Below are 27841 nucleotides of genomic sequence, written 5' to 3' on the forward strand. Positions count from 1 at the left end.
GATTAAATACTTAGTTAGCTGGTCACATTTCTTATATCGTTTGACACAAAATAATAAAAGAACATAAAAAAAAATGTGATCCGTGTACATATCGTATTTAGGTATTTCGTACCTATGTCGGGAACAATACTATGAGATATCAAATTTATGACAGTATCGAAAAGTCCCACCAACATACATTTTTTCGGAATTTACAAAGAAAAATTAAATTTGTTTCGAGTGAAAAATATATGGCTTAGAATAGCTTCTATTAATAGATCGCCAACACCACGTAAAGAGGAACCTCATGAATTCAATTTGGGTTTTCCGGTAAAGTCCATCACGATATAGGTACCCATATTGGCTTTAGGAATAACCGAAAATATATCCCTTGTTGTCAAATCAAACGGAAATTTAGTTATCATACAACAGCGGACGGTGCATTATACCAGACGGGCGACAGTTTGACGGCCTCGAAATGGGAATTTCGGCATCAATCAATTTTATTACTCCCCGCGGTCTTGTTGCTTCTACACACGCCATTAAGAACATTTCAAAAATCGACTTACTATAAGTGTATTTAGCCGAACAACATAATATAACTGATGTTATGTTTCTACAAGAATTATTATTATTACTTAAACATTTTCAATGTTGTAAAAACCCAATGACCCTCCTTCCCATCCAAAAAAAAGTTATTCAAAAATATTGGTTAAATCTTTATCCCGATTCACTGATGTGCACACGTTTATTGACTTTGTGGTGTTGATAAATCCGACAATCTCATAATTTGACACAATGTTGACGTTTCCAATTTCCGAGCAGTCAATGTCCTTGTACAACAAATTAAATTATCAATAAAATGATAATTTCATCCTAACAAGGAAATCAACTGAAATAGGAATCGAACTTTTTCTTTACTCTTGGAAGAATCTGGATGTGGAGGAAACGGCACTGTTAATTTTTGGCGGAAACAGGCCTCAGACAATCGATATCACACTTTGGACATCTACTGGTTAAAATGGGTGAAGTTTCAATGATTTTATATAGACTTAAATAGTTAAATAATTATATATTATCTTTTGACTGCTATATAAATTATATAATGCCATCAATTACGATTTCAACATATATTTTAAAGAAAAAAAAATAACTAACAAACATTTATCTAATACCTATACTCAAAATATAATTTAATAGGTACTATATTTACACATTTCATATCCATGCTTTTCGACATGGATCTTAAAACTTTATTTTGGGAAGAAAAGTACAATTTCAATATATTTACGTATTGTGCGCACTATTAGCGCTATAAGCCATACCATACACGTCATTCATCATGTACGTCTTATATTGTCCATATTATAACCCTTTTATGAGTCCTTTGGATAAATCGGATTATTCTGTCGTGTGACTGCTAGTCCAAAACCACAACACAATTGTTTTATAACGATTGTATTAATACAATTTTCGTCTACAGTATAGTGCACAAATATTACACATACCAAAAACATAAGACATTGTACAACCTGTATTTTTAACAATATATTTTTTTATCTTGATTATATTTAAGATTGTGTTATTATCATAATATATTTATGTATATATATATGTTTTATTATTATTATTAACTATTTTTTTTATTGAACAAAAAACACCGGCTACTATGCCATTAATTCTTAATAAATATTTAATTAAGTCTTAATTAGGTTATACAAATTGATTTCCTTTAGGAAGTTGACAATGTTGATGTTTGATTGAAGATCAAGTAGGGCTTCACTTAACTGTTTTATTATTTATTTGTTACTCAACGCTGTATAAATATTTTTTTTTAATTACTTATTCGTATCACCAACATTTTATAATGCTTACTTAACAAGAAATTAAAATATGTGAAGTACCTTACAAGAAGACTAGAACTAAGCTTAAGCTATTCTAACTAAAGTTATAATCTACGAGGCATATATATAGTTTCCATACGCAAGCCTTGTGTATTGAAATCTGAAAAAAAATAATGTCCACTCATTGGTCATTTTAATATTCCGTTTAAATTACTGAAAAAAAAAATATTAAGACGTTTCAACTGTTTCCAAATCCAAATGTACAAAATGATTTGATCCTTAGCGTTGGTGGAGGTAATCCGGCTTACGAGTGGGCCCTTCCTAAGTATAATAAAACTCGCACTGTACTTATTGTTAATGCAATGGGCACTTGTTATGTATTTCTAATTTTTCGAAAGTAATCAAACCTCACATATTATACCGTGGAATATGCGTATAGAAATATAGTCAAGCCAGTCACACAAACTTTCTTTTAACATTGACATTAATCATTGGGTACCCATAGTTTGTGTAAATATATTGGAGCTTATCAAAAAAGTAAAACCCGTGGTTTCTGGTTCAGACCCTCCGAATCACTCTATCACTGTATGACTAGCTTTTCCGCAGAATTCGGCGCTTGTCGACCGTCGCTGCCAAGCATGCAATACGTGTGCGTCTTACAAATTATATTGTAATCGTCGATGTAACGCGATAAGTCCTCTGGACACGGCCGCCAGTACGTCCGCCGACCATACGATTTCATATAATATTTATACTGCACCTGCAAGTCCGTGTACACAATAATTAGTATGCCCGGAGAGACGGTCCGGACAGCCAGGGTTCGAGGGCGCTCCGACATCGCGTAATCCACTTATAAACGTTGCCGCCGCCGCCAGTACCTAATTATTGCTATTTTCCGTCCTCGAAGTCGTATTATTTATAAGTCGTGTGGGTTTAATATTATTGTATATCGTATTGTTACTAACAACGTATAGTATTTGAATGTGACGTACCGGTATTTCCTTTTAATTGTATACACATATATTGCGCGGAAAACAGTTCGGAGGTCGTGGTCGTCGTGGTCGTCGTCGTCGTAGTCGCTACAATAAACCCCGATATCATTATAATAATTATTAATTATTTTTAAGTGAGTCGTATCGTGAAACGGGGCACGCGGTAGAGACAACCGCGGGGCGGACGGGAAATCCGTGAAACGCTCGTGCTATAATAATGTTATTTGTACGTAATATCACGAATATGGGTGTACAGACGACTGGCTAATGAATTAATGGATTATTATATTATTATTATTATTATTATTATTATTATTCAGTAAAACACAAAGCGCGTTTCTCATAAAATATGCTACACAACAGTTGTAGTACATAGGTTGTTAGGTACTTATTAGTTATTAGGTTGAAGCATATCGCACTTAGAGCAGGGCGATGATCGGTTTCGAAGAACTGTCTCAAATCTCAACGGTCGTTGACGAGAGGCGGCAGTGCTTTGGTATGTTTCGGTAAAATATATCATGAGCTTTCATTGTTCGTCATAACTCATAATATTTATTATTATCAGTGGTGGTGAAACGGCGAGGGGGTAGAGGGATATATCCCCCCCCCCATGTCCTTATTTTACAATGTTCATGATCTATGGTTACCATAAATTATATTTTTAATAATCAAATAGTGCAAGTTTAAAAATTAGCCATTCCCTCTCCCCCTCGCCATATAATTTGTGTATTGTTACAATACGATTGCGTTTATTGAATTAACCACTATTGACGGATGTGTTCAACGCAATAATATTATATTATTATGTGAATTTTATATTTTTATACTATACTTATATATATTATGCGTCGATATATTATATTATTATTGATCTCTTGGCAAGATGTATTGGTATAATAAATTCAACTCTAGAACACGATATCCTTGTTAGGCATTTTTTGTGGGTAACCGTTTTTAGTCGTTTTGGGGCGTGTCGGGTCAGTGCATTCAGGCCTTAAAGGTCCATTATTGTGCACTGCACTCTTCCGCCGAGTTCATTATATATATATATATATATAATAATAACGTTGTGTCTATGGTTCATACGTGTCGCTAGAGGAAAAGTCCTGATTGTCCTGCGATTCACAGCATTTCTTTATTTCCACGTCTCCTATTATTATATTATCCCGTGGCTCCGGAATAAAGCATTTCCGTCTTGATGGATTGTCTTGGAGAAAAGAGAGTTTCGCAAAACATTGGTGTGGTATATCCGATGCGAATAGTTTATTCCGTTTTTCGGATTTCTTACACACTGCTGGTGATTCCAGTATAGTGTCCACGTTCACCGGACAATAAAACGACGATCCAAATAATATTCAAACTCAAAATCAAACGCATTTTTAAAATATCTGTTTTTGAAATGAAAAAATCGACCGACGAAACAAACGTACGACCGTGCGATATTAAAACAACAGACCACTCTGTACACATCATAATATTATAATAACATATATATATATATACACATACACATAGTGTTTGTGAATACGCGACGCAAAACTCGAGGTTTTTAATCGCCGCCGCGTTCGGACGCAAACGATTGCGACGGTGTCGGAAGTGGCGGGCAGGGCGTGATTTACGTCGGGGAGTTTAAAACCTTTGTATCCTACACCCCCCCCCCCCCCCCGTCAACGTCCCAGCCGTGTCCCTCTCCCCCGGCCATCGTTCGATGTTCGCTTTTTCGTTTTATTTGCGCCGCTGCAGACGGCTGCGATATTACACCACCGCACACGTACAATATGTATCAACATGTCTGTCTGCGAGGCGATAGTGCTGCCGCAGGGTCGGGGGTGCGGCGGTCGGTGGATTGTATAAAGCGGTGCAGTGCTGCAGCACGCGGTCGTGTGTATAAAAATAATAATAATAAGTGTGTAGGTACGACCGTATAGACTGTAATAATAATAATGAACTAAAACGCAACGGTCGCGTATACTACAGTAGGTAGACTTTGCAATTTAACACGAGCCGGAAAAGAATGAAAATGTGAAGAAAAACGTCTAGGGCGTGGAGGCGGCGGCGGGTCTGACGTCTGTCGTCGCACACGCGGCCGTGGGAATCGCTCGCCCGCTCGCCCGCTCTCTGACACCGACTACAAACGCAGACCATTACCGGACAATAATAATAATAATAATAATAATAATAATAACAACAACAACAGACCCTCCGACGCCTTTGCCAACGTCTGGTAAAACATTTCTGCGCCGTCGTTGTATTGTTGTTGAAATCGTATTATGTATATATACGGGTATGCGTGTGTGTGTTTATAAATCGTTTAAACAGTTCACGCCGCCCCCACCGGATACACATAAGCGTCGCAGAGAGCCGCGAGTGAGATATTTTAATGATATTTCATCGCAGTAGATTCTGAAAACGGATTTGAATTTGTCTTTGACTCGTGAAGTTTATTGCGAGAGACCGACTTGCTCAGATTTTCAATCTTTTCGCATTTATATAGTTTACGAAAAAGTTGGTTATTGACAGTTTTCACGTTAGTTCGTCGAATTCACTTTGGATGAGTGGCCTATATTTTATAGCTAGAGTCGCAGAACCAATCGAAAACGTGAGAAAGTCGGACTCGGCCAGACTTCGCGACCAATTCAAATAATCCGAGTTTTGAATCCATGTCGTATTGTTTGATAGGTCACCGTGCGTTTGAATTACATCACGTCTGAACTCCAATGGACCTCGTTTTGCCAGATTTGGAAGGGACGACAAACCACTGCGGCCGTTTTAAATCTCCCCTTTATACGTATATAAAATACATCGACACGTATCGACTTCACACCAAGTCCATGTATAATCAGCACACGGTGCGAGATCGATTTTCTTAAGTCAAACAAGCTTTCGCGGATTATTATTTTATTGTTTTGCCGAAAGTTAACTCTAAGGAAAATGTCTCGCGCATTCTGAATCATAACATACATATTATTAGGTAGGTATATATACAGAATAACGTTTAAACGATGGGTGTGTTTTGTGTTTGCGAAAACCCTTAAAACTTGATCATACAGATACAGATAGATGTGACTGTGGGGTCACCGACGTAGGATCGTGACTAAACGTTTACCGCGAGTTTCATATTTTAATAGAATTATATTGATCGTTGCACTGCTTTTATTTGCCGCGCCAAAATTATGACCTCAGGCACAGTTCCATTATAATATTGTACACACGACAGTAATAACTATACACTATAATACACCTAAGCTCAACAAAGTTGCACGAATTTCTAATATAGGTACACGTATTTGAAGATATTTTTCGTTAAAATAAATGCACAGATCACCGAGTGATCCATAATTGTATAACGTTCATTATATATACACACTGCACTCGATATCATTTCTAGCTCTGAATCTTTTTGAGAATAATTTTTTTAACACAATTATAAGTCGTTAAAAAACATAACTGGTCTAAATAAAAATGATAATATTTTGATATTTTGTACAGCTTTTATCGTCACTATTTTTTTGAATTGCTGACTTTTTTGATGACAACATGCAAATTGAATTCTTTATTTAAAATCAGAACATTTTTAGGAATACCCGCTTCGATACATAAAAAAATTGAATTTTGGACTTGTATTGATTATGAGTTGAAAGCATGTAGAGTTTAGATGAGCGGAGTGGACTGGCGGAACCAGCGGTACCCCTCAAAATATTGCAAGTTCGTTATAGGTACTTACTACGCCTCCTAATCATATAAAATAAATATTTTCATCAACAATGCTGCTTGTTCTGAAATAAAGAGTTTTTTACGTTAAACGGATCACCCCGCATAAGTATTAACAATTATCATAATACTATTCAATTTATTCTAATTGATCGATAAAATAATGATTAAAAGAAAAATCGTCCACGCAATTGCTCGCGTGTCGGCCCGCACGTACCTATACGCGTTTTGTGCCCCCGACCACAATAATTATTAAATAACGCGATATTATAAAATATTATTAAACATTTGCACACACACACACGTGCGAGCGCTTGGAGGTTCGCAGATAATATGCATGGCGATAAACAGTCGTAAATTATTACAATAATAATACGCCCGGGAAATGATCGATTTGTGTCACGACTTGATCGTAAATCGTATAATACGCATTAAATACCTCCCATGATAAACACATTATAAACCTACGCTCGCGCTCACGAGACCACTGCAGAAGCATCACGACGTAGATGATAATAATATTAAATAATACATTATTTTATACGCCACTGCAGCCGCAAAATCGTTAAATAGTGAGCGTACCTATCAAAAATAAACTACGAGTGTGTGTGTGTGTGTGTGTGTGTGTGTGTGTGTGTGTGTGTGTGTGTGTGTGTACGTAACTGTAGTGGCGGGCGTCGAGTATTATAATATTATTATATTATTCAGAGCGGGAGATGGAGATTTTAATTAACGGCAACTGAGAATACATGGGGAACAGAGATGTACAATACGAAAAGTTTCATTTTATTATTTCAACGATATTACTATATCGTTGTATAGTAATAATAATTAGTAATTACTTTCGTCGAGATTCATATTATACTTTAAAATATTACATATAGGTAAGTACGACTGTAATAAGCAAGACTTATAATATGGGTGGGTACCCGCTGCATTACATAACTTCTATTACAATGATTCCACCTGCAGGAGCCACTAGAGCAATTTTTTAGGGGGTGGGGGGGGGCTAGAGTTGTATTTTATTATGCTTAAGTGTTCTCTATCCAATTAAACTTTAAAAGCTCTACAACGAGACATAATTTACACGACATTCGATGTTTACACATAAATCTTTGTAGTTAAGTATCCAGCTATTGAATAGGAAATTAACAATATAAAAGGTTGTCAAAATAAAATTTTAAAAACCACACAGATAAAAAATTTGGCGTCATCAACAATTCAAATATGATATAAGAACGGATTTTAACTGAGATTAAAAACTATAACTTGCCGCGATACACTTGACCAACTTTGAATAATTGAAAGCCAAAAACCCAGTATCCACGTAATCCTGCAGTTTCTCCTACCTGTCGTATTTGTAGGGCGAAGGAGCTAAGGAGCTAAAATGCATTACCCTGTAAAACGGCTTATTGACGTCGACGTCTCAACTTGAAAATTCGACCATTTACCGGGTTGAAACTTTTCGACCTCGAGTATGAGTTTTTTCACCTCGTATATGCTTATAAAAGGCCGGATGGTCCGGTCAAAAATATCGTTGTTAATATATAATATTGGTAACATTTTTCCGATTCAACTTTCTGACCCCTATATTTTACAGTAACAGCACCCCTCATATTTTCTCCACGACTCACCGCTGTATACGGATATAACGTAACATATGTGCATTGTATGTTTATATAATATCATAATGACGAGTTATTTCGGCGTACGCTATTTCGATCGTTTATACACACGTGTATGCGACTTGTTGCACGTGTTATTTAATATTATAATATTGTTATTATTATTTTGACACTTGTTGCCGTGCGATGTTTACACATATTGTTACATATTATATGACGTACAGACATGCGTGGTGCAAGTTTATGCTTAAATGTTGTACAAATATTATTATCATAATATCGTGATGGAGCTCGATACAACGTCACGGTAACGTCGAAAATTCGAAAAATATAAAAAAATCTGAGGATTATAATTTATAAGTCCCTTTGTAAATGGATTATGTCACTGTTATTTTGAAATTTTAAGCTCTATAGAATTGCACAGTGTGATTCATTCTTATCGACGTGTCATTATAATTATTTTTTATCACTGCGTGTAACAACGCGATGACCAAACAGCGCATTTCACAGTAGCTCACAGAATTAGTGTAACTAGGTACATATTATACGATTTTTAAGGAAATTCGTTTTTGTAAACTATTATGATTACCTATGATAATTTAATGTGTTTTTGCATCTGACCCGTACCAACTACCAGCTTAGGTATGTATATTATGGGTAATATTAAAATCGTGACCGAAACGTTAAACATAGTTATGGGCACTATACCTATAATAGTTAATCGCAAAAATATAATTTATGTTAGGTAGACATAATATTTATGATAATAATATAATAAAATATAACGCGTTATCACGTATACCTCTACGAGGTTATATTTATGGCGTCCGACATTGAGAACTATTTAAAATCGATTTAACGTGCCGGACACGACGCGCAATCAATGAGCGCGTCGATTACCCGATTTTTGGCTCGGGATCCGTCCAGTTTCGTATAAATCACCTGTCCGGGGTACGAGTTTCAGCGCGTAATTAAATATTATTTTGGTACCTATCTAATACCTATGCATACTACTTACGATGTGCCTATAATATAATATCCAATATATATAACGACTAATATGGTACGTCGAATTATGCGTATTGGGCCACTAAAAAAATACATTATTTCCCTACATTAACATATTACGATACAGCTCGCATTCTCTCGCGGCGATCCTCCACGATGTATATACATCATTAAAATAATAATAATAATAATAACAAAAACCTGCAGCCCGTACCGCCCACTATGCTAGCTCTGTACCCAGCGACTTCCTGCCTAAAATCATTATAAAAGCGTGTAGCTGCAGGAGCACGTCATCGAGTCGTCGTCGTGATGCTCTATCCGGGAGTCGGAACAATCTTCGTCGTAACACTGCAGCGATACAGAAATTTTAATATCTGTGAATATTACTCGAGCGAGTGACGCGCGAGAGTGTGTTATTATATGACATTACCGCGGCCGAGACGTTATTACGTATACGAACGGTCTACAATAACTACGTGTGCCCACCTCCATGCCTACTCGCCTGCCTGCCTACCCACATGTCCATCACGTACTCGCGACGAAAACAATGACGGCGGGTGATATTAATGTAATTTGTCGGATCCCTATATGATGTTATGTTGTGTATGATATTTTCGTATGCCGCCGCCGCCGTTGGGACGCTGCGAAACACAATGGAAAAAAAAAAGTTACACCCGACCGATGGGCTACCTACTGCACGGCAACAGTAGGTTTGTACGTATCGTGTAACATATATATATATATTTCAATATACATAATACAATTATTATTACTGTGCCGCGCATATATCGGCCTAAATTAGAGGAGTGTAATTCTTGTGTACATCTCGGCTCGCGGGACCGGGAAAATGTGATACGCGCCGTCCATCGTATAATATCATAATATGCTCGGTAATAATATGGAAAGGGGACGAGTAGGTATCTGTTATTATACGGCGATTGCAGCAGATCGATTGGAAAAAAAAAACAGTTGCTTACACGAATGATTCCGGCGGTATATATTTATTTACAATTCAACGGAATAAGACGTGATGAGTTGAAATTCCTCAGGTGTTTGAAAGAAAACTCTTAAGAAATAGGTACGGCCTCTGTTCGCCGAACCCGTAGGAATCGGGAATGTACGAATGTGCACGAGAAAAAACTTTCCGTACTTTCTGCCAGTTTCTCTGCAGGTCTGATTATTCTTTCACAAAATTTCCTCTGCTAAACTTGGATAATGTTTTCAATAACCGGCCGATTCGTGTTCTAATGCCGTCAATGAATACCTACGTATACGTTGAGTCTGCATTGAGTTACTTGCACAAATGTGTGCTGAATGTGCGCCATTAATCTTTACACGTTTTTTTCAATTTTGGTTGAAAAAAATCTGCCCGAATATTATAATTCTGAATACTCCGCGGCCACCGTCGTATCCGTTTTTTCGTCCGAAACTGTAGCGCGCAGACCTCGTTGAAGTATCGAAAACAGAAGGAAAAAATGTGGGACGAATATAGGGACGGAAAAAAACGCAGACTAAGATAATAATTTTTTAGAAAAAAAAAACCGTAGGCCGTGTCTCGGTCGCAAGTGCTGTTTACCAAATACACATATATTATACTAATATAATATATTACCGTGATTATAATATGTATATTCGAATTTTGTGTGTAGCCATTAAAAGAATGAATCGCGCGCACATTATCTCATTAAAAACGTCGTGTTCTTGCCGAGAAAAAAAAAATCTTCATCGCCCGTCGTAGTTGTTGTAGCCCGTAATCGCGCCTGGCAGACAGACGTCGGTCTGCAGAGTATCGCGTCTGTACACATATATGATTATATTGTTACTGTGTCTTATAATTTTTGGTTTTTTTTTTCCGTCGTCGTCGACGCGTATATTATAATATATGTTTTACAAACCCACCCCACTCGGTCCGGGAGATTCCGACGTCGAGTAGCCGAGGCTGCGGGCACATATGTGTACTGGCGGACTCTTCACCGCTTCCCATATGACACCATACGTATAATATTATTATTATTATTATTATTATAACGCGCATGTCGTGATATCTGTAGTAGTAATAATAATAATAATAATATTATACGTATTAATGACACTGTTTAACAGAGTACCCCCCTCCTCCTCCCGTCGCACATTACCCGAGTTATTGTTTCTTTTCTGTTTTTCCCCTTCCCCATTCCCCCAGCCCCACACACTAGTCGGCACCACCGTTTCCCCATTTGGGTTTCTTTTTCCGTTCTCACAACGCGCCGACGACAGAGGGGACGCGCAGACGACGACGACGACGACGAATGCGCGTGTGAATCCACATTGAGGCCGGGACGACGAAGACGGCAATGATGATGATGATGATGATGATGATGAAAAAAAAAATAAAAACACCATACCGCTACTATGCTGTATACTCTATTGGTGTACGCGACTGCGGATAGGAACAGATCTATAATTATGATATTATAATTACGCATGATGACTATATTATACAGAATGATTTTTTGAGCGCGCTCACCCTCATTTTTCACTTTAATAGTTGTCACATTTATTCAAATCAAGATTTTAAGTTTACCTAAAGAACACATTTTCAATATCCTGATATATGTTGTCCTACAGAAGTGTCCAAGTGACGATTTTCAATCAGAATTCAGTATAATACGCATTATTTGAGCACAAAAATAGAACGAGCTTGCTTAAAAAATCACGCTGTATACTGTATACATTCAGTATGTTGCTGCAGGCTATATTCCCGGGCTATACGAATCGAAAAATAGTAATTTCCCAATATACAATAACATTACCTAGGTATATGTTATTACATGTACCTACAATATATATCTAATGGCGACCTCCATGCTCAAAGCGTCTATATACATACAGAGCTGTACGATATATATTATAATCTATCGTGATCGAGTGGCTTATTATATTATTATATATTATTGTATAATATGTGTAGTGAGGTTTCCGTACACCTGTTGCGATGTGCCGCGGCGAGAGGATCTAATTATTATTTCCGATCATTCGTTTTGTGCGAGACGTTATTATGAAAATCGAACTCGTATTATAGAACTGATATAGGTACGAAATGAGCCCACCTCTGCCACAACACGTTATACCTGTACATGCACAGTATCTGTCTAAACCCGAAAAATATAACATAATAATATTTATATCGTATATATTACACGCGTGGGTTTTCGTCATATTATTAGAATACCTATACCGAAGGTTTTACATTATTATTTTTTTTTTTTTTTTGATTTCTAATTCCGCGCCATCATTACGCTAATAATTACGGAGCGGCGATATCACAGGAAGTACCTATAGTTTATTATCGTATAGGTCCTATACTGTGTATTATACACATATAATTTAGGTGATATCTAACCTGACCCCGGTATAGGTGTGTGTAACCTACTAGCAATATTATTTCTTATACATTTTTTATCAACTAGCAAAGAGCTTTTTTTATCACATCCCGTTTTCTTTCGTTCAATCGATATATAATATCGTATAGGTATCGGTACAGATAGTATTATATTATGTAAATGCTGAATCGTGTACATTACGTCGTTATACAAGGCAATTATTTCAACAGTAAACATAATTAATTAGCTTGAAAGGTGTTACTTAACGTTTTTGATATATATATTTTTTTAATTTCTTACATTCTTTTAATGGCATTGTGAATTTTTAATTTCGGATTTCAAAGGTAATTTAAGGAATTCTTAAGCTGAATGTTTCCTCGACCATTTTATTTACAAAAATCGAATTTCTTACTAATAGTTATTTACTTAAAGCAATTATAGTTATAACATATTATTTTAAAATATTCTATTTAGGTTTTGAATATTTTATTATTACATCAATTAAAAACGAGAAGTACAACTCGCGACTTGTCGGAAACTACATTTTTGCAACCGTTATTGCCTTTTTCACGGGGTTGAAACTTAACTGTGAATTCCGGTACTCGGTGTTTAAATGGACAATGGTGTAGTGTTCGACCAGCTGTTGAAAACTGTACTAAACTTTACGAAAAATAATAATACATACAATTAAATCCAATTTTAACTTTTACGAAAATAAGAACCAAAATATTTCAAATTTAATCAATTAATCTGCACGATACATGTTGCTGCGTGTTTTGTATGGTGAATATAACAAAATATTAATTTTAAAGTTCACCTCCGATGCCCGACAATACAAAGAACAAAGCCGCAGTGGCCTTTTATTTTATACGAAACATAATAATAATAATATATTTTAAAGGCACAAATCTGATTTAAGTTATATTTTTGTAAAACCATTTTTAAGGATCTTATTATATCCTTATACTATAAACATTTTAATAATTCAGAAAGTACTCATTAGAATTTTTATTAAGATACAAACAAATTTTCAAGAACATCAAATCATCCACTAAAGAATTTGAAGTAAAATGGTTCCCATTTTAATAATATAAGTTTGTATTGTCACAGAACACTCCTTATTAAGTACCTACTTGGTATGAAAATATCAGAAATTTGAAACGGTATTCAGGTATACTTAAAAATTCTAAAAATCGGAATCTGAATAAAATAATATGCTGGTACTATAATTAAAGAAAAAAGGGGGAGAGTATACTTAAAAAATCACTTTGGATATCTTACGATGTTTCGATCGATAATTATCACCTATACATGTATATCATATTATTCAACAACATTGTTTATTATTTCATTGTGTTCAAGTTTAACGTCGGGACGTCTTGTCGTTTTGCAGATATCGCTGATCATTGCCGGGCCCGCGAGGAAGCTGGTCGAAGGGACGGACGTGCAGTTCCTGTGCCTGACGAAAGCCAACCCGCCGGAAGTGAACTACCGGTGGTTCGTCAACGATCAGTACGCGCTGAGCGAAGTCACGTCCGAACTGTGGCTGTTCAACATATCCAGGAGGCTGCACAATTCGTTGGTCAGGTGCGAGGCTCAAAACTCTGTGGAGAAAACAGAGGAATCCAAAGCGTTGAGCATATTGTGTGAGTATTATTACGATACCTTCATGTTATTTTAATATCCATAAACGTTGTACCTCTAAGTTGTATTTATAAGAATAAGTACCTATAGGCTATAGTAGCCCCCCCCCCCCCAATAGCGGATACAAAATTAAGGACGGTTTCTTGGGAGCCACCTTCAAACTGTCTATAATCTGAATCTTTTAAATAACGGACAATATTTCAGCGACCAAGGATGTCCAGTATTTAGAGATTTAACTGGATAAAACAAATTATTGTTTATTGCTGTGACTTCTATTTTCACACTAATTCGTACAATATAGCTTGTCTCGAAATATAAAATGTATTATAAAAAGTGTACAAATTACCACTTAACATAGCCTTAAGCTGATAACACTTTGGGCCCTTTTATTCAAACATGAGCTTTAGGGACGTACCCCTCCCCTACCAGGACACCTCTTGATCAGGGCCAGGATATATAATATGTGCCCGTAGAAATGGACAACACTTAAATATAGGTAACTCAATTTCTCGTGGATATTTTTGAATTCGGTTTGCATATATTGTGGAACATGGAAATAGACTAGTGGACCATCAATAATTTATTTGGCTTATCAATTTTTAACTCGAGTGCCCTAAGCGCATGCAACACAATTTTGTTTTTTTTATTTTATATATTATTTTTGGATTGGTCAAATTTACTAAGTAATTTTAAGTAGGTCAACTCGTACTCTAAACCAAAAATCGACTGAATGAAAGCTAAATAGGGTTTCTGGTTCGACACAGACAGCATTTTCGCAAAAATATATTAATTTGTTTAATAATAATTAGGTAATAATGAAATTAAAAAATAGTTAAAAACAACAATGCAAGATTGATGAACTCTGATTGTATCATGGTAATTTGAAATAAAAAGTATATAAATAAAAAAAACTCACTCAGTCAATTTTCAATCTATGGTAGGGCGTGACTTCAAAAAGGCATATAAAATTGTCAATTGAACATATTCAAATATGATATAAAAAAATAAGGGAAATCGCTTGAAATTAATAAAGTTCTGCTGTCAATGTCTATAGTTTTATGTTCCGCAAACTAATTTTAAAAATAAGCATAAGATACTTAGTTGCTGAGTGTTCTGTGTCTCCGTTGACACACGGTACCTATATGAAATTGACGTAAGCACCTATATTGACAGCAAACACTATTTCATTATCTCAACATTGTCATTTTTTAATATTCAATATACATATATATTTTCTTACAATATTTTATTTACATCAGGCTGTTATGAAAATGTTTACTTACATTATTTTTATGTTAACTGGTAAACTAATACAGATTTTTAATTTTTTAACAGCAATTAAATGTATATTTTCATTTACTGATCCGTGGAAGAATAATTTTCTAACCATTTCAACGTTCGAATTTCGAAAATGTTTAACGCGTGTTTAAGGTTAACATAGTTTAGAGTGACATAATATGGTCGAAATCTTAACTTCAACCGCAACTGCATGTAAATTAATGCACACAAAAACACTACATGCCTTTGATTTTTAAATATACGCTCGTTTAAAAAAAAAAAATGAACAGTCGCTCACACGTGTATTCGCATCATAATAACAGTTGTGTTATCTAAAATGTTATGTTTGTGCGTGTGTGATGTAGAAATATTATAATCAAAAACAGTTAATGCTATATTATATATTTTAATTATCATATAACTCCCTGCCGCGGTCCACCGCAGTTCGTCATCTGCCGCCCGAGAACGCTCGATTCATGAATTTCTATTTCTATTTCTACACTATTTTTTTTCTCGTGCTCTTCCTTTCCGTATACATTATTACACAAGCAATAAAATCTAAATGTCACGTAACAGAGGAAGACCGCCGTGGTGTATATATATATACACACATATATATATATATATACATATACATATATATACATACTGCACGTACGGATGTAACACATGTACTCACGTGCAGTGCGTTTCGAAACGATGACGACATTTACACGTGTTCCAGACAGCAGCGGCTTCTGTGTAGGTACCATATAGCTACAACTGCTGATGCTCGCTACGTTTAGTAAATCGAATGGGGTTCGCGTTCGTCCGTTGCGAGCATTAAAAACAAAAATAATTAATTGATAATTGCACGTTACGTTTCGTGCGGATTTCGCAAACGAGGTTTCGAGATAGATTTTGACTTTTCGTGTGTACAATGTTATAATAATTAGAGAATTCTAGACTCCGATTGCCCGGAGAAAACGCGCAAAAATGCAAAAGGGAGGCCCTAAAACCCTAAAAATGAACTTAAAATTACCATAGTAAATCTTCTTGCGCGAGTGAAAAAAATTTAATTTAAAAACAATAATTACTGTATAAATGTATAGTTGGTGGGCATTTAGGTCGATATCGGACATTATCTAAAATATGGTACACATAGTGATGAAAAATAATATAATATATTCACGTTGCCTTCACGTTGTCTCCACTCTTCGCTGATTCGTCGTTATATTATATTTATACGATGCGTACCTATTGCATTAGGTATATGGTTATATTTTATGCGAATAAAAAATCGTGCGAAACGGTGGAGACGGTTTTGTTCGAGTTTCGATGCGTTTTTGTCACACAAATATTATAATATTATCGTCGCGTATAATGCAGTGTATATTACTACATAATATAGAGCCATTTACACGTTCAGAGCTTAAACAGATGCGTATATCGCGCCTTGTGGACATCATGTGTGTGCATTGCGTAAAACCGATATTATTCATTCGACGTTCGACCATATACGTGGTCTATGGTATACGTAATATCATACTTGTGAGTCGTGAGTGCAGTGTAAATGTACCAAGGTTAGGCTTGCTGTATGCGGGGCTGTGAATTTAATGCGTTTGAGTGTTTTTTTCCTCGCTTCTTTCTACAATGCGATAAAAACGGGAAGAAATCAAATCTGGAGGAAATTCGTTTGAATTTTAATACCTAATTGAGAATTTGAGTAGATTTTTTTACGCTACTCTACATTTTATTTTATAAAAAAATTTCTGATACAAGCTCACGATTTATTATTTTCATATTTTATAGCAAAGTTGATTGATCGGCAACAACTGATCCCAGCGCAACAATATTGACAAAAATCGTGTCATTTATTCATAAAATGTGCGCAAAGACAAATTTGTTTAATATTTATACATACATGGTATTTCAATAATTATTCATTGATATTTTTAAATCGTATTGAAGACAATTTATCCAATTCACGTTATTACTTATTTCAGAAGTTTTGGAGCGTATAAGTATTATATATTTTGAAAATCGTAGTCTATTAAATTCAATGGCCCAAGTATATTATAAGAATATAGGTAGTAATATATTATTATACTTGAATTACGACCATATACGTATATTACATTAAACCGGGCTATAGATTCTGGTACACATAATAATTCAAAATTAAGGTTTTGTTACTGTGTACCATTATTTCTAATTTAAAAAAATGCATACCATGATATAAAATTAAAATGTTACTTCAATAATAATATATTCTGTATTTTTCTAAAATAAAAACTTAATTTGTTTTTGTTTATATAGTGTGTATATAGTTAAACCCAAATAAATGTATATTGGGCCATAAAAGTAAAACATGTGATTCGTCTGTATTTCATTTAAGACGATTGAGAATTAACGAGTTAAAATATTAATTTTACTTAAAAATTCCTAACTTATAACTAGCTAGTTACTTTTGGGGTTCCATTTAACTTCAACTTAATAACATTTAACATGAAATCAGTGAATTCAGTTTTAATTTTTAGAAGTTAAGTTGATTTATTTTGTTTTTAATTGTATTTAATTTTATTACATTTCAATCGATTTTGATTTCTAGTCAAAAAATATTTCAGGTAATGTTTGGTGTTCATTGTTTCATTTTTTAGAAACAAAAAACTTCAATGAACCAGTAGTTCATAGAAAAATACAGTATACAAATTATGTATAGTTTTGACTACTTTTGAGTTGGTAAAAAAATAAGGTAGGCTTAGCTGGTGTTCAATTTTTTTTTTTGCAATAAGTTTAAAAAAATAATGTATAAACTTTACGAAGTTCACCAAAAATTAAATTAACTTTAAACTTTTTCTTATTAATGCGTATTAATTTATCGTATCTGAATGAGTATAAAATATCGTCAACTCGCCCAGCTTTGGTTTTATTATCGATTATTTAGAACGGAATATTGTAAACTGCGTTATTTGTCGTTTATAAGTCATTGTGATATAGTAACGGGGTACAACATGAGTGTATAATGTATTTAATATAACCATTTAGGTTGTATCGAAACTGAAAACAACCTGCAAAAATATGTACAATTTTCGTTTTATTATCGGGGCCATAATGATGATTATGATATTATTATTGTTACCGAACGCGATCTTTACAGTTGCAATAGCTATCTCGAAAAAAGTGAAAAAAATTACTAACTCGACTTTGTGTCTGCTAGCGACGTTTTTCGCGATTGTTTCCATAACTTACTATAATATATTATATTTTACTATTGTTGGTATGCGTACTTGAAAATTCGAAAAAACTACCCTGGACCATCCACGACCTTTTGTACAACGTATATAATATTAGAAAATATAAATGATGATATGCATAAACGTGGTGTCTACAACATAATATTTTGTCCTATTATATCTGAAAGTGAAGTGAACATTTTCCGAAGTATGTATACTCAGTGTTTAGCCAAGCATGCTCACGGCTCACTCCCTATACGTTTTCTTTTAATTAAGAATACCTAGTAATTTTTGGAATTTTTCTCTATACTTAGGATCATATTTAAAAATACTTAGATTTTCATACAATATAATACCGATAAGTGTCCCGTTACAATACAAACTTCTTTTTTGTTTTTCTATGAGCGTACATTTTTTTGTTGAAATACCGATGTATTTAAATACAAATTTTAATGAGTTCTAATACTCATTAGTTATTAACCTTTATGATGATTTTAGTCCACTAAAATAGGATTAGAGTGTTGGGGGCTACAATAATTTGTAAGCTATAGTAATAAAATTCTAAATATTATTTTATTACAATTTTATAATTAGTAAAATATATTTTCCGAACATAATAAATTGAATAAAATATGTAATTTATATTTGAATATGTAAAACCACTATTCTTTAGGCTATTATTCGTTAAATCCTTAGTACATTGGTAACTTAGAAACTATATGCACGTTGAAATGTAGATTTATATATTGGTAAACATTTTCAAAAAAATTATAAAAGCTAATAATAAAAAGGATATTATATACTCCTTAAATTATGTAAAATAATACTATAAGCATTTGGAAATATTCTATTAATAAGCACGACCTATAACCTGTGTATTGAGAAAATTGCAGAGACGGAGGCGTTTGCCGTGAGTTGGACGATTTTCTTGTTTTCATTTTCTTCGGAAAAACGAATCGCGCTCGTCATCGCAAAACCACTCTGCGAAACGTATAAACCTACACATTTTCATAGGTATATTTTGCCATCGTTTCGAGCTGCTTTGGTATTCCGACACCGTCTTTGCAGGTCGTCTCCGTGCACATATGTACACTCCATGACTATGTATCCTGCGTACCATGCATGCATATAATACATGTATAATATATAAGTAGGCATACCGATATACTCGTGATTAGAGGGACAAGGACGAAAATGCGCGTCAGGTCCTGTGTAATTAACGTACCTGTATACGGGGTGGTTTTCTCATCGGCTATCGCACAACGCTCGGTATACCAGTTGTTCCCGACTGGTAGTGTTTTGACCAAAAATTAATTGTCCATTTGGGGACTATATGATTCATACCGTTTGGCCAAATAAATAAATTCAGTAACCTGCGTAACACAAAAACCTGATGACTGATGCTAATACCTACGTTTTTAAGAATGGGGTTCATTATTAATTATTTCTTTTATCGCATGTGATTTTGTTATGTTAATTATTGCAAAATCGTTATTAGTGTTGACTGTGTATTACAATATTATTTATACTATACCAATATATTTTTAATGCTAAGATTTCATCATGTATATTATGCATTTCGAATGTGGCTTTATTTTTCAATCGCGGACAATGTACATTACTATACAATATTTCAATATATAAATTATAATTTAGTAGTTATACTGTCTTATACCTATAAACCCATTTATCTCTCATTCGACCAAATAGTATTTGTTGTGGAATAAACACTCGCCCAACCATTTGCCCAAACAGATAACATTTTGGGTCGATTCACCCAAACATACTGTTACCACTTACAAGTTACAACGTAGTAGAGTATAATCTGACTCAATCGAACAGGGCTTCGATGTACGCTTTCCAACTCGAGGAGTTTATAGTGGTTTGAAAAAAAAATCCAGATTTCTGCGACAAAAGACACACTCCGTATATTACCTACGAGCATATTTCATAAATGCATAATAAATACGGTCGATCTATCAAGACGATGAGTTTTAATATCATTATTTTTTCCCTTTTAATTTAATGCACGTTATTATAATAAGCCGACGTGACTACGAAGCGACAACAATTTTTTTGAGTTCCAGCTCACACGTCTCCTCGGAAAAGACCCACCGTATAGTAATAATAATAATATATATTCATGAAACCGTGACATTTCCCAGTCACCGTCGCAGTGAAATTACCGGACATGCTGCCATAACAATATCGAGAATTATAGACAGTATATATATTATATTATTAATAGGTTTTTGTTTTATCGACAGGGCAGACTACAATAATATTATACATACGGAGTGATTCAGCAACCATGATGCTCGCACCTCTCTTTCATAATCCATTTATTCTAATTCTGATTATTAGAAATCTTCAATAATACGCTTAAGGACTTTATTATTTTCAAATACTTTTATTTTTGTATACAATTACTAAATGTGATAAAAACTTATTTTTTCAAAATCACCATTTTTTTTTTTACTGGTAAAAGGGTAATTTTATTGAAAATGTTGATAATTTAAATTGGGGGTTTGACGAGAAATTCTTGAGTAACTACTTAAATGTATACGTTTAGTACCTACAGGTTTTACACAAAACTTAATATAATATATAAATCAATAAACGATGGCAGCAGAGGAGAAGTTTTGTTCACACTGAGCCTTCTCTACCACCGGTTAATCAGGAAAAAAAAAATTAAACACATTATATAATAATGTACCTGTATAGACGTATAATAGTAGGTACTTAATTACATTTCGTCAATTTTTACAAATTAAGAGATATTTACGGACTTTTTGAAATTAATAATTTTTAAACTACCATGTGGTCCCCGTACCTGTATATATAATCATAGGATTTTATCCCAATAGTTTAGGCACCTATACATAAACAAAGTTTAATACCTAGATTAGAAAACCATACTCGTACGCGCGATTATCAATTTATAGTTCTGGAGCACATTGAGTGAAACATCTTGTAATCTATATAAAATATTATAATGATGTAGGAACGAGTAAAATAATCATCATTCATCACTCTTGGGGCAAGGTCATAGGTGTTTTCTGACGAGCGGCGGTTTTGATGTGATGTTCGTGCGGGTCGAATAATCGCGTTGAGCTGTGATCCGACTGGCTTGTCCGAAAAATTAAGGAAATCAGCGGGATTTCGTAGGCACAAAATTACGGTACATTCGTGATTCGGAATCGTTTTTGACAGAAACCCCACATACGGTAGTTGAATTTTTTCAAATTTCGGTGGAAGCGAACAGGTCGAATGCTCCGGGGGAAAATCCATGATTGCGACCGACGTGAGTCCGTGTATCTTATACACATAGGTATTATACGGCTTACGGGGCTATGCGTCCCTCGTGTGTAAATGTGTAATATAATATTATATAGACTTCGTCGTATTGCACTATTATATCGTTCCGTGCGATCCAATTAAGCTCGCGACAAACGACCGACCAAAACTCGCTTGGCATCGCTGTGCGGTAGTTACACAAATTCTTTATAAGTCGACTCGTGTGGTTTTGAAATAAATTATTATTTTATTAACCTAGTTTATATCGGTGTACCCGCTATGTACTTTATAATAACACTAGAATACAATAGTACCTAATAATGTGCTAATAATCGTGTGATAATGTGGTTGATGATTTTTTATTTTTTCTATTAAAAAGCGTACAATTTTTAAAAAAAAATTTAGAAGAACCGTGTAAAATGACAGGGGATGAACCCATCAAACGTCGTGGTCGAATACTCCGTGAATCTAAAAAAAAAAAAAAACGATTTAATGAATATTCGATAGGTACCTATATTATATTATAAACGATTTAATGAATATTCGATAGGTACCTATATTATATTATATCAACATTTTTATAACGGCCTCGCAACAAAATCTTAGTTGAATTTCTATGGAATGGTCGTGGATATAGTGTTATTACAACACTGTTGTAGCGTACTTAGGTAGTTTTTGTGTGTGTGTGTGTGTGTGTTCTATTATAATGTGTCTTGCCAACTTGACGGACGTTGCAAAAAACGACACTGCGGCTTCGCAGACACTCGACGATTACGGCGGACCAATAATAATCGTATACACCTGTTCGGCGTGTACCTACATAAATAATATATGCACAGGTATAATATAAATCTAAATAATAGTAATAATAAATTGCGAAATATGTGTTTTAAATCAATGCCCTCGGCCGTTTATCGTGACGTCGCGTGTACCTATACGTGTAATGTTGTGCGCATGCGTATTAACATGCGATCGTCCGAGACCTCGTGTCGGTCGCGCTCCGCGGGAAACCGGAGCGGTTTCTCGACAGTGCTGGTTTTACGAATTTTTTTTCACATTTTGGTTCTATTTTTTTTTTTATCAAATCCACATTTTAATTACTCATTTTTAAATTACGCGACGCCGAATCCGTGTACCGCGCACGTCCGCGACCTCTGTACCGTAATGATAATAACACGTACAATGTTATATTATGTATATATAATATATGTATAATAGGAGGGCCGATGATGAAAACAAAAAATAAAAAGAATTTAATTATCAACGTTGCGATGCTTAACTCGTATACAGTTTTATTATGTACCCATACGACGCGTACGAAAATAAAACAATGCGAAGTCGTCATTGTGATCGACAACATTTTTTGAAAAGAGAAACCGATCTATACATCGCGCTTTTTCAGATTTATTACACACCCTTGACGTCATTTAATTATTGTTGTCCAACGCTCAATATTCATAACAAACGGAGATCTCCACGATTGTGGGGCGTCATGAAAATCATTATTATTATATACCGCGAAAGTTCTGAATCTGATCACATAATATAGAATATTATACGATACCGCAATTATATACCATAGCGTAACACGTACACGAAGTCGGACATAGACTTAAAGCGAAAAAATTCAAAAATTCAAGCAAATTAATTGTGTGTAATTGTTAATTCAATCCCCAAATTTATAACGCCCCCCTAGGTTGTAAGTCAATAACAAGTTTCGGGGGCCTGCAAGTTCATTTTGCCTTCACGATCTGTCTGATCGCTTCCGGACAAATCGTAGTAAACAATTGTAACTAATTAAACAATCTTAAATAATTAAACAATTGTAAATTAATTGTTGGCAATCCTTTTGAATTTATACATTGAGTGGGGGGGGGGCGACTTTGTGGTCATCCGTAGTAACTCGTAGGTCATATGCAGACCGGAGTGGACGGAATTTTCGAATGGCGTCGAGGATGATGATCTTCCTTACCCAAGGTATACTAATATCAAAAAGCTATGACTATTACCAATGCTAATCCATGCGTACAGCATACTTGTTAAAAATACTTTTTGAAAGTTTTCCAAGTATTGGTATTTGTACTATCAATTGCAGCCACACAAGTTGATCGCTGTATATACATAATATAATACGTTGCAGGTGCTTTGGTTTTTATAAAAACTTTCGGGATGATGTTATTTTATTAACTGCGTCTCGTTCACGAGGCTGTTATATTAAAATATATTTATATTATATTTCTATTCAATATTACCTGAATAGCCTGAGCACTTGAGTACTATTACTATTTGTTCGAAAAGTTGCCCTTAATTTAGTATTATTTGTTTTGTATCATATAGTTTTAAAAGAGTCGAATAGATCCTTTTATTCAGAACAATATTAAAAATTAAAAACACCTAACAAATGTTTTTAAGCATACCTATTATTATTGTGAATAATTCTCTTTCAGAAAATATCTCATTCATAATGAGATCTTACATTTTTTATGTTTTTTGAAACATGAGTCACTATTAAATGATCAGAGGTACCTAAACAAGTGCTTGTGTGCTCGAAAGTTTGAACTGTAGGTTATTTCATTATAATATGCACATTGTCACTTGGTCCCATTGCCCCCCCCCCTTATTTGCGTGTTACTGGTCAATATACATACGTCCTTACAGGCGTAGATGTTACAACAATTATACATCTCAGACGATTCCGCCATTAATTTATACATATTGTATTTTTTTCCATGCAGATAAGCCTCAATTCAAAAATCGACCGAAAAACGTCCAAGCAAATCTTGGAAGTTATGTGACAATTATGTGTGACGTAGACAGCAATCCACCACCTACCATCGAGTGGACGTTCGAAAAAACAAAAAAGGTGAGTTATCAATTATTTCGCTCCTAAACTACATTAAGTTGAATATTATTATTGTGATGTGACATTGCAGCCATTACACCTGATGGCCCTCGGGAAGTATTTGTCATTTAGTCTAATTGTTTTGGAAAGTTTTAATCACGTATGGCGGTGAATATTTTCGTTATAATTTAAATGGTTTTTTAATCCCTCTCAAAGCATATCAGTCAAAACCAAATCCGAACCAAGGGCGAGAAGGGTAGCTCTCAGACGTAATGTTCTATCATCAGCCTACAAACACAATATTATAATATAGAACAAAAAGCATTAATCATTTGTTTATAATTATTATTTTAAAATGCCTACTGAAACCTATATAAACATAACTGTTTTAGAACTTGGAACGAACTCTCATTCATCGTTAAAAGTTTAAAATGTATGAATACGAAAATGAATTAAGTTCATATTTTGTTTACAATAACTTGATTTTAATTTTGTTTCTATTTATTAATGTATGGAACTTTCAACTTTTTTTGGATGTTAATTTTATTCTAAAATAACAAATTACCTCAACGACTTATTAATTATAATAATCAGATAATTTAAAATATAAACACTACTTAGTTATTTAAATATTGCATAACTAACTTATTTAATACGACATCATATGGGTATGGAATCAATTAGACCAGGTTTTAAAACTATCAGTATAGTTTTGTAAAAAAAAAAAAAATGAATAACTTATAAATGCATTTACTTATGAACTTAAACAAAACAAGTCCATGAACTTTATTAGTTCTATATGTTATGTATTATTGCTGTATATATGTCCTATGTACAACTGCTGTATTAGTTCATATTTCAAATGAACTTTCAGAGTTCTGCGATATGATGGTACCATATGTGCATTCGTCTCGTCTTCCCATAAAAATGCTTCTGCACAGTATTTCAGTCTAGTAACCCTAGATTATAATGTCTTATATAGATGGTAGACCATGTTTAGTATAAAACAGTATTGCAATTTATACTCACAACCGGACTTTGGTTTATCCGCAGGTTGTGAGCACGACCAGCAACTTGACGGTGCTGGTGTTGAATACGACAGTCGGCCGATACCACTGCAAGGCCACCACGTCAGGGTTTGGTGAGGTAAACGCCGAGGCTTCGATATCCATGAAGGGCAAGCCGGTCATCGACAGCCCTCTGGTCCAGTACGGTACTCTGTCTGAAACGGTCCGGCTCGAGTGCGTCGCCAAGTCCGTGCCCGTCGCCGACCGGATAGTTTGGACTTACCACGATAACATAATCGGCACTAAGAACGACCAGCAACATTATTCGGTGAGCAATTCGATTTGTATACCATATAGACTCTCTACAATATTACTCGTGAATCTCTTGAGTAAAAATCAATTTATGCGATGCATTGCTGTAATAGGTTTGTATAGGAACGTTATTGGAAAACACTGTTTGATCGGGAAAAATTACAAAACGTAACGCATAAACCATAATATTAAACTTATAGGTAACTACAAAATAATACAAATAGACGAGTGTCCCCGCTAGAATTCTGTTGCTCATGTTATGTTATTTACTTTTAATATTATTGGCTTGTTAGATTTATTGCTAGGTAGATAAATTTATCTCCTGACTATATAAACTATATAATATTTTTTTTATGAGCGAAATATCAAAGTTTTTTAATGCATATTAATATGCAACATTTTTAAATTTCTAAAGCACGTTTAACACCACACAATTTTTAGTAGGATAATCTGTTTTAAAACAAAATGTATAACCTAAAAAGGTTTTGATGTATTTTCAATAAATATCGGTAATCATGAAACAATCCACAGCTACAAGCATGTGACCATTTAAAAAATATTTTTTGTAATGGTGTTTAAATATATTTTCATTTCTTTTGGGTACCTACCCTTTTAAAATATAAAAATATATATATTTTATTTTATTTTAGGTCTACCCATATATTTTTATCTTACACATTTTCAAATATTTTTAAAAGGGAATACGGACTTGCAAATGTTCACTTTCATTGTTATAATTTTAAAAAGTTTATTGCTAAAGAAAAAAAGTTTTTAATTTCGTCGATTGCGTGAAATTTCTTGGTAAATGTAAAGTACAATAGTATTAATAATCGTTTGTTTGTTTTACATTTCCACAAATCGGTTTTAGCTGATTACGTAGATCGATTATCTATGATAATCGCACTCGGTACAAGAGTTTTTGGTTTTCTATTAAATATTGTTGCTTATTTATGTATATTTGGTGCCCCTTTTATTAATTTCCCGATCGATCACTCGTGCTAAGACCGCGCCCGTTAAATGTTAGTGTAGAATGCAGATACAAGATTTCGACAACTATTTTACCACTATACCAAATGACTGTTATAATTTTCGTTATTTTTCTAAATAATCAATTTTCATACAATTATTAATTATCAAGTCAGAAATTCAACGAATACCTACTCTAAGATACATAATTGAAGATTAGTTTCCAAAGTGATTGTTATAAAAGTAAAACAATTATTTTTTTCACATACCTACTATTATCATTGTTTGAATTTTTTTCAATGGTTACAAATCATTACAGAACATTAAAAAAAAAAAATTCCGAAGCAGAATATATTTTGGAAACTTCTATACCAACATAAAAAGAGTAGATAATTAGTAATAATCATTCAAAATTTATATTAACTGAATGGGAGATCAACATTTAGTGAAGTTCTGTAAACTATTCCATTCAACTCATTTAAAATATTATCAGTTAAAAATTAAAACTAATTATTTATCTTTTGAAATTTCATTTGTAAAGTTTAAAATTTAAAATTGTCATTTTTCAATAAAATATTTTACTTCAAAATGTGAAATTAAAAATGTTGTCATTAAATGGGATTAAAAAGAGTTACAATGGTGAAAAATAGTAAAAAATATTTTTTTTTCAATGATATTGTATGGTAATGAATTATTTCAAATCATGCCAACAGAATAATTCCAAAAAAGTATCGAGTGTTAATATAATTGCATGAGAAT

The 27841-nt window shown here is 34.0% G+C and overlaps 1 protein-coding gene across 1 annotated transcript in view; it reads left to right on the forward strand.

Annotated features, from left to right (window-relative positions):
• LOC111030944 (irregular chiasm C-roughest protein) overlaps positions 1-27841 on the forward strand; it is a 196604-nt gene that overhangs the window by 107707 nt on the left and 61056 nt on the right. The window contains exons 4-6 of the mRNA XM_022310686.1: positions 13915-14167; positions 24691-24818; positions 25851-26132. Of these exons, the coding sequence (XP_022166378.1) occupies positions 13915-14167; positions 24691-24818; positions 25851-26132 (663 nt within the window). The remainder of the gene's footprint in view (positions 1-13914; positions 14168-24690; positions 24819-25850; positions 26133-27841) is intronic.

Source organism: Myzus persicae, unplaced genomic scaffold (assembly GCF_001856785.1).
Source record: "Myzus persicae strain clone G006 unplaced genomic scaffold, MPER_G0061.0, whole genome shotgun sequence".
Classification (NCBI taxonomy): Eukaryota; Metazoa; Arthropoda; class Insecta; order Hemiptera; family Aphididae; genus Myzus; species Myzus persicae.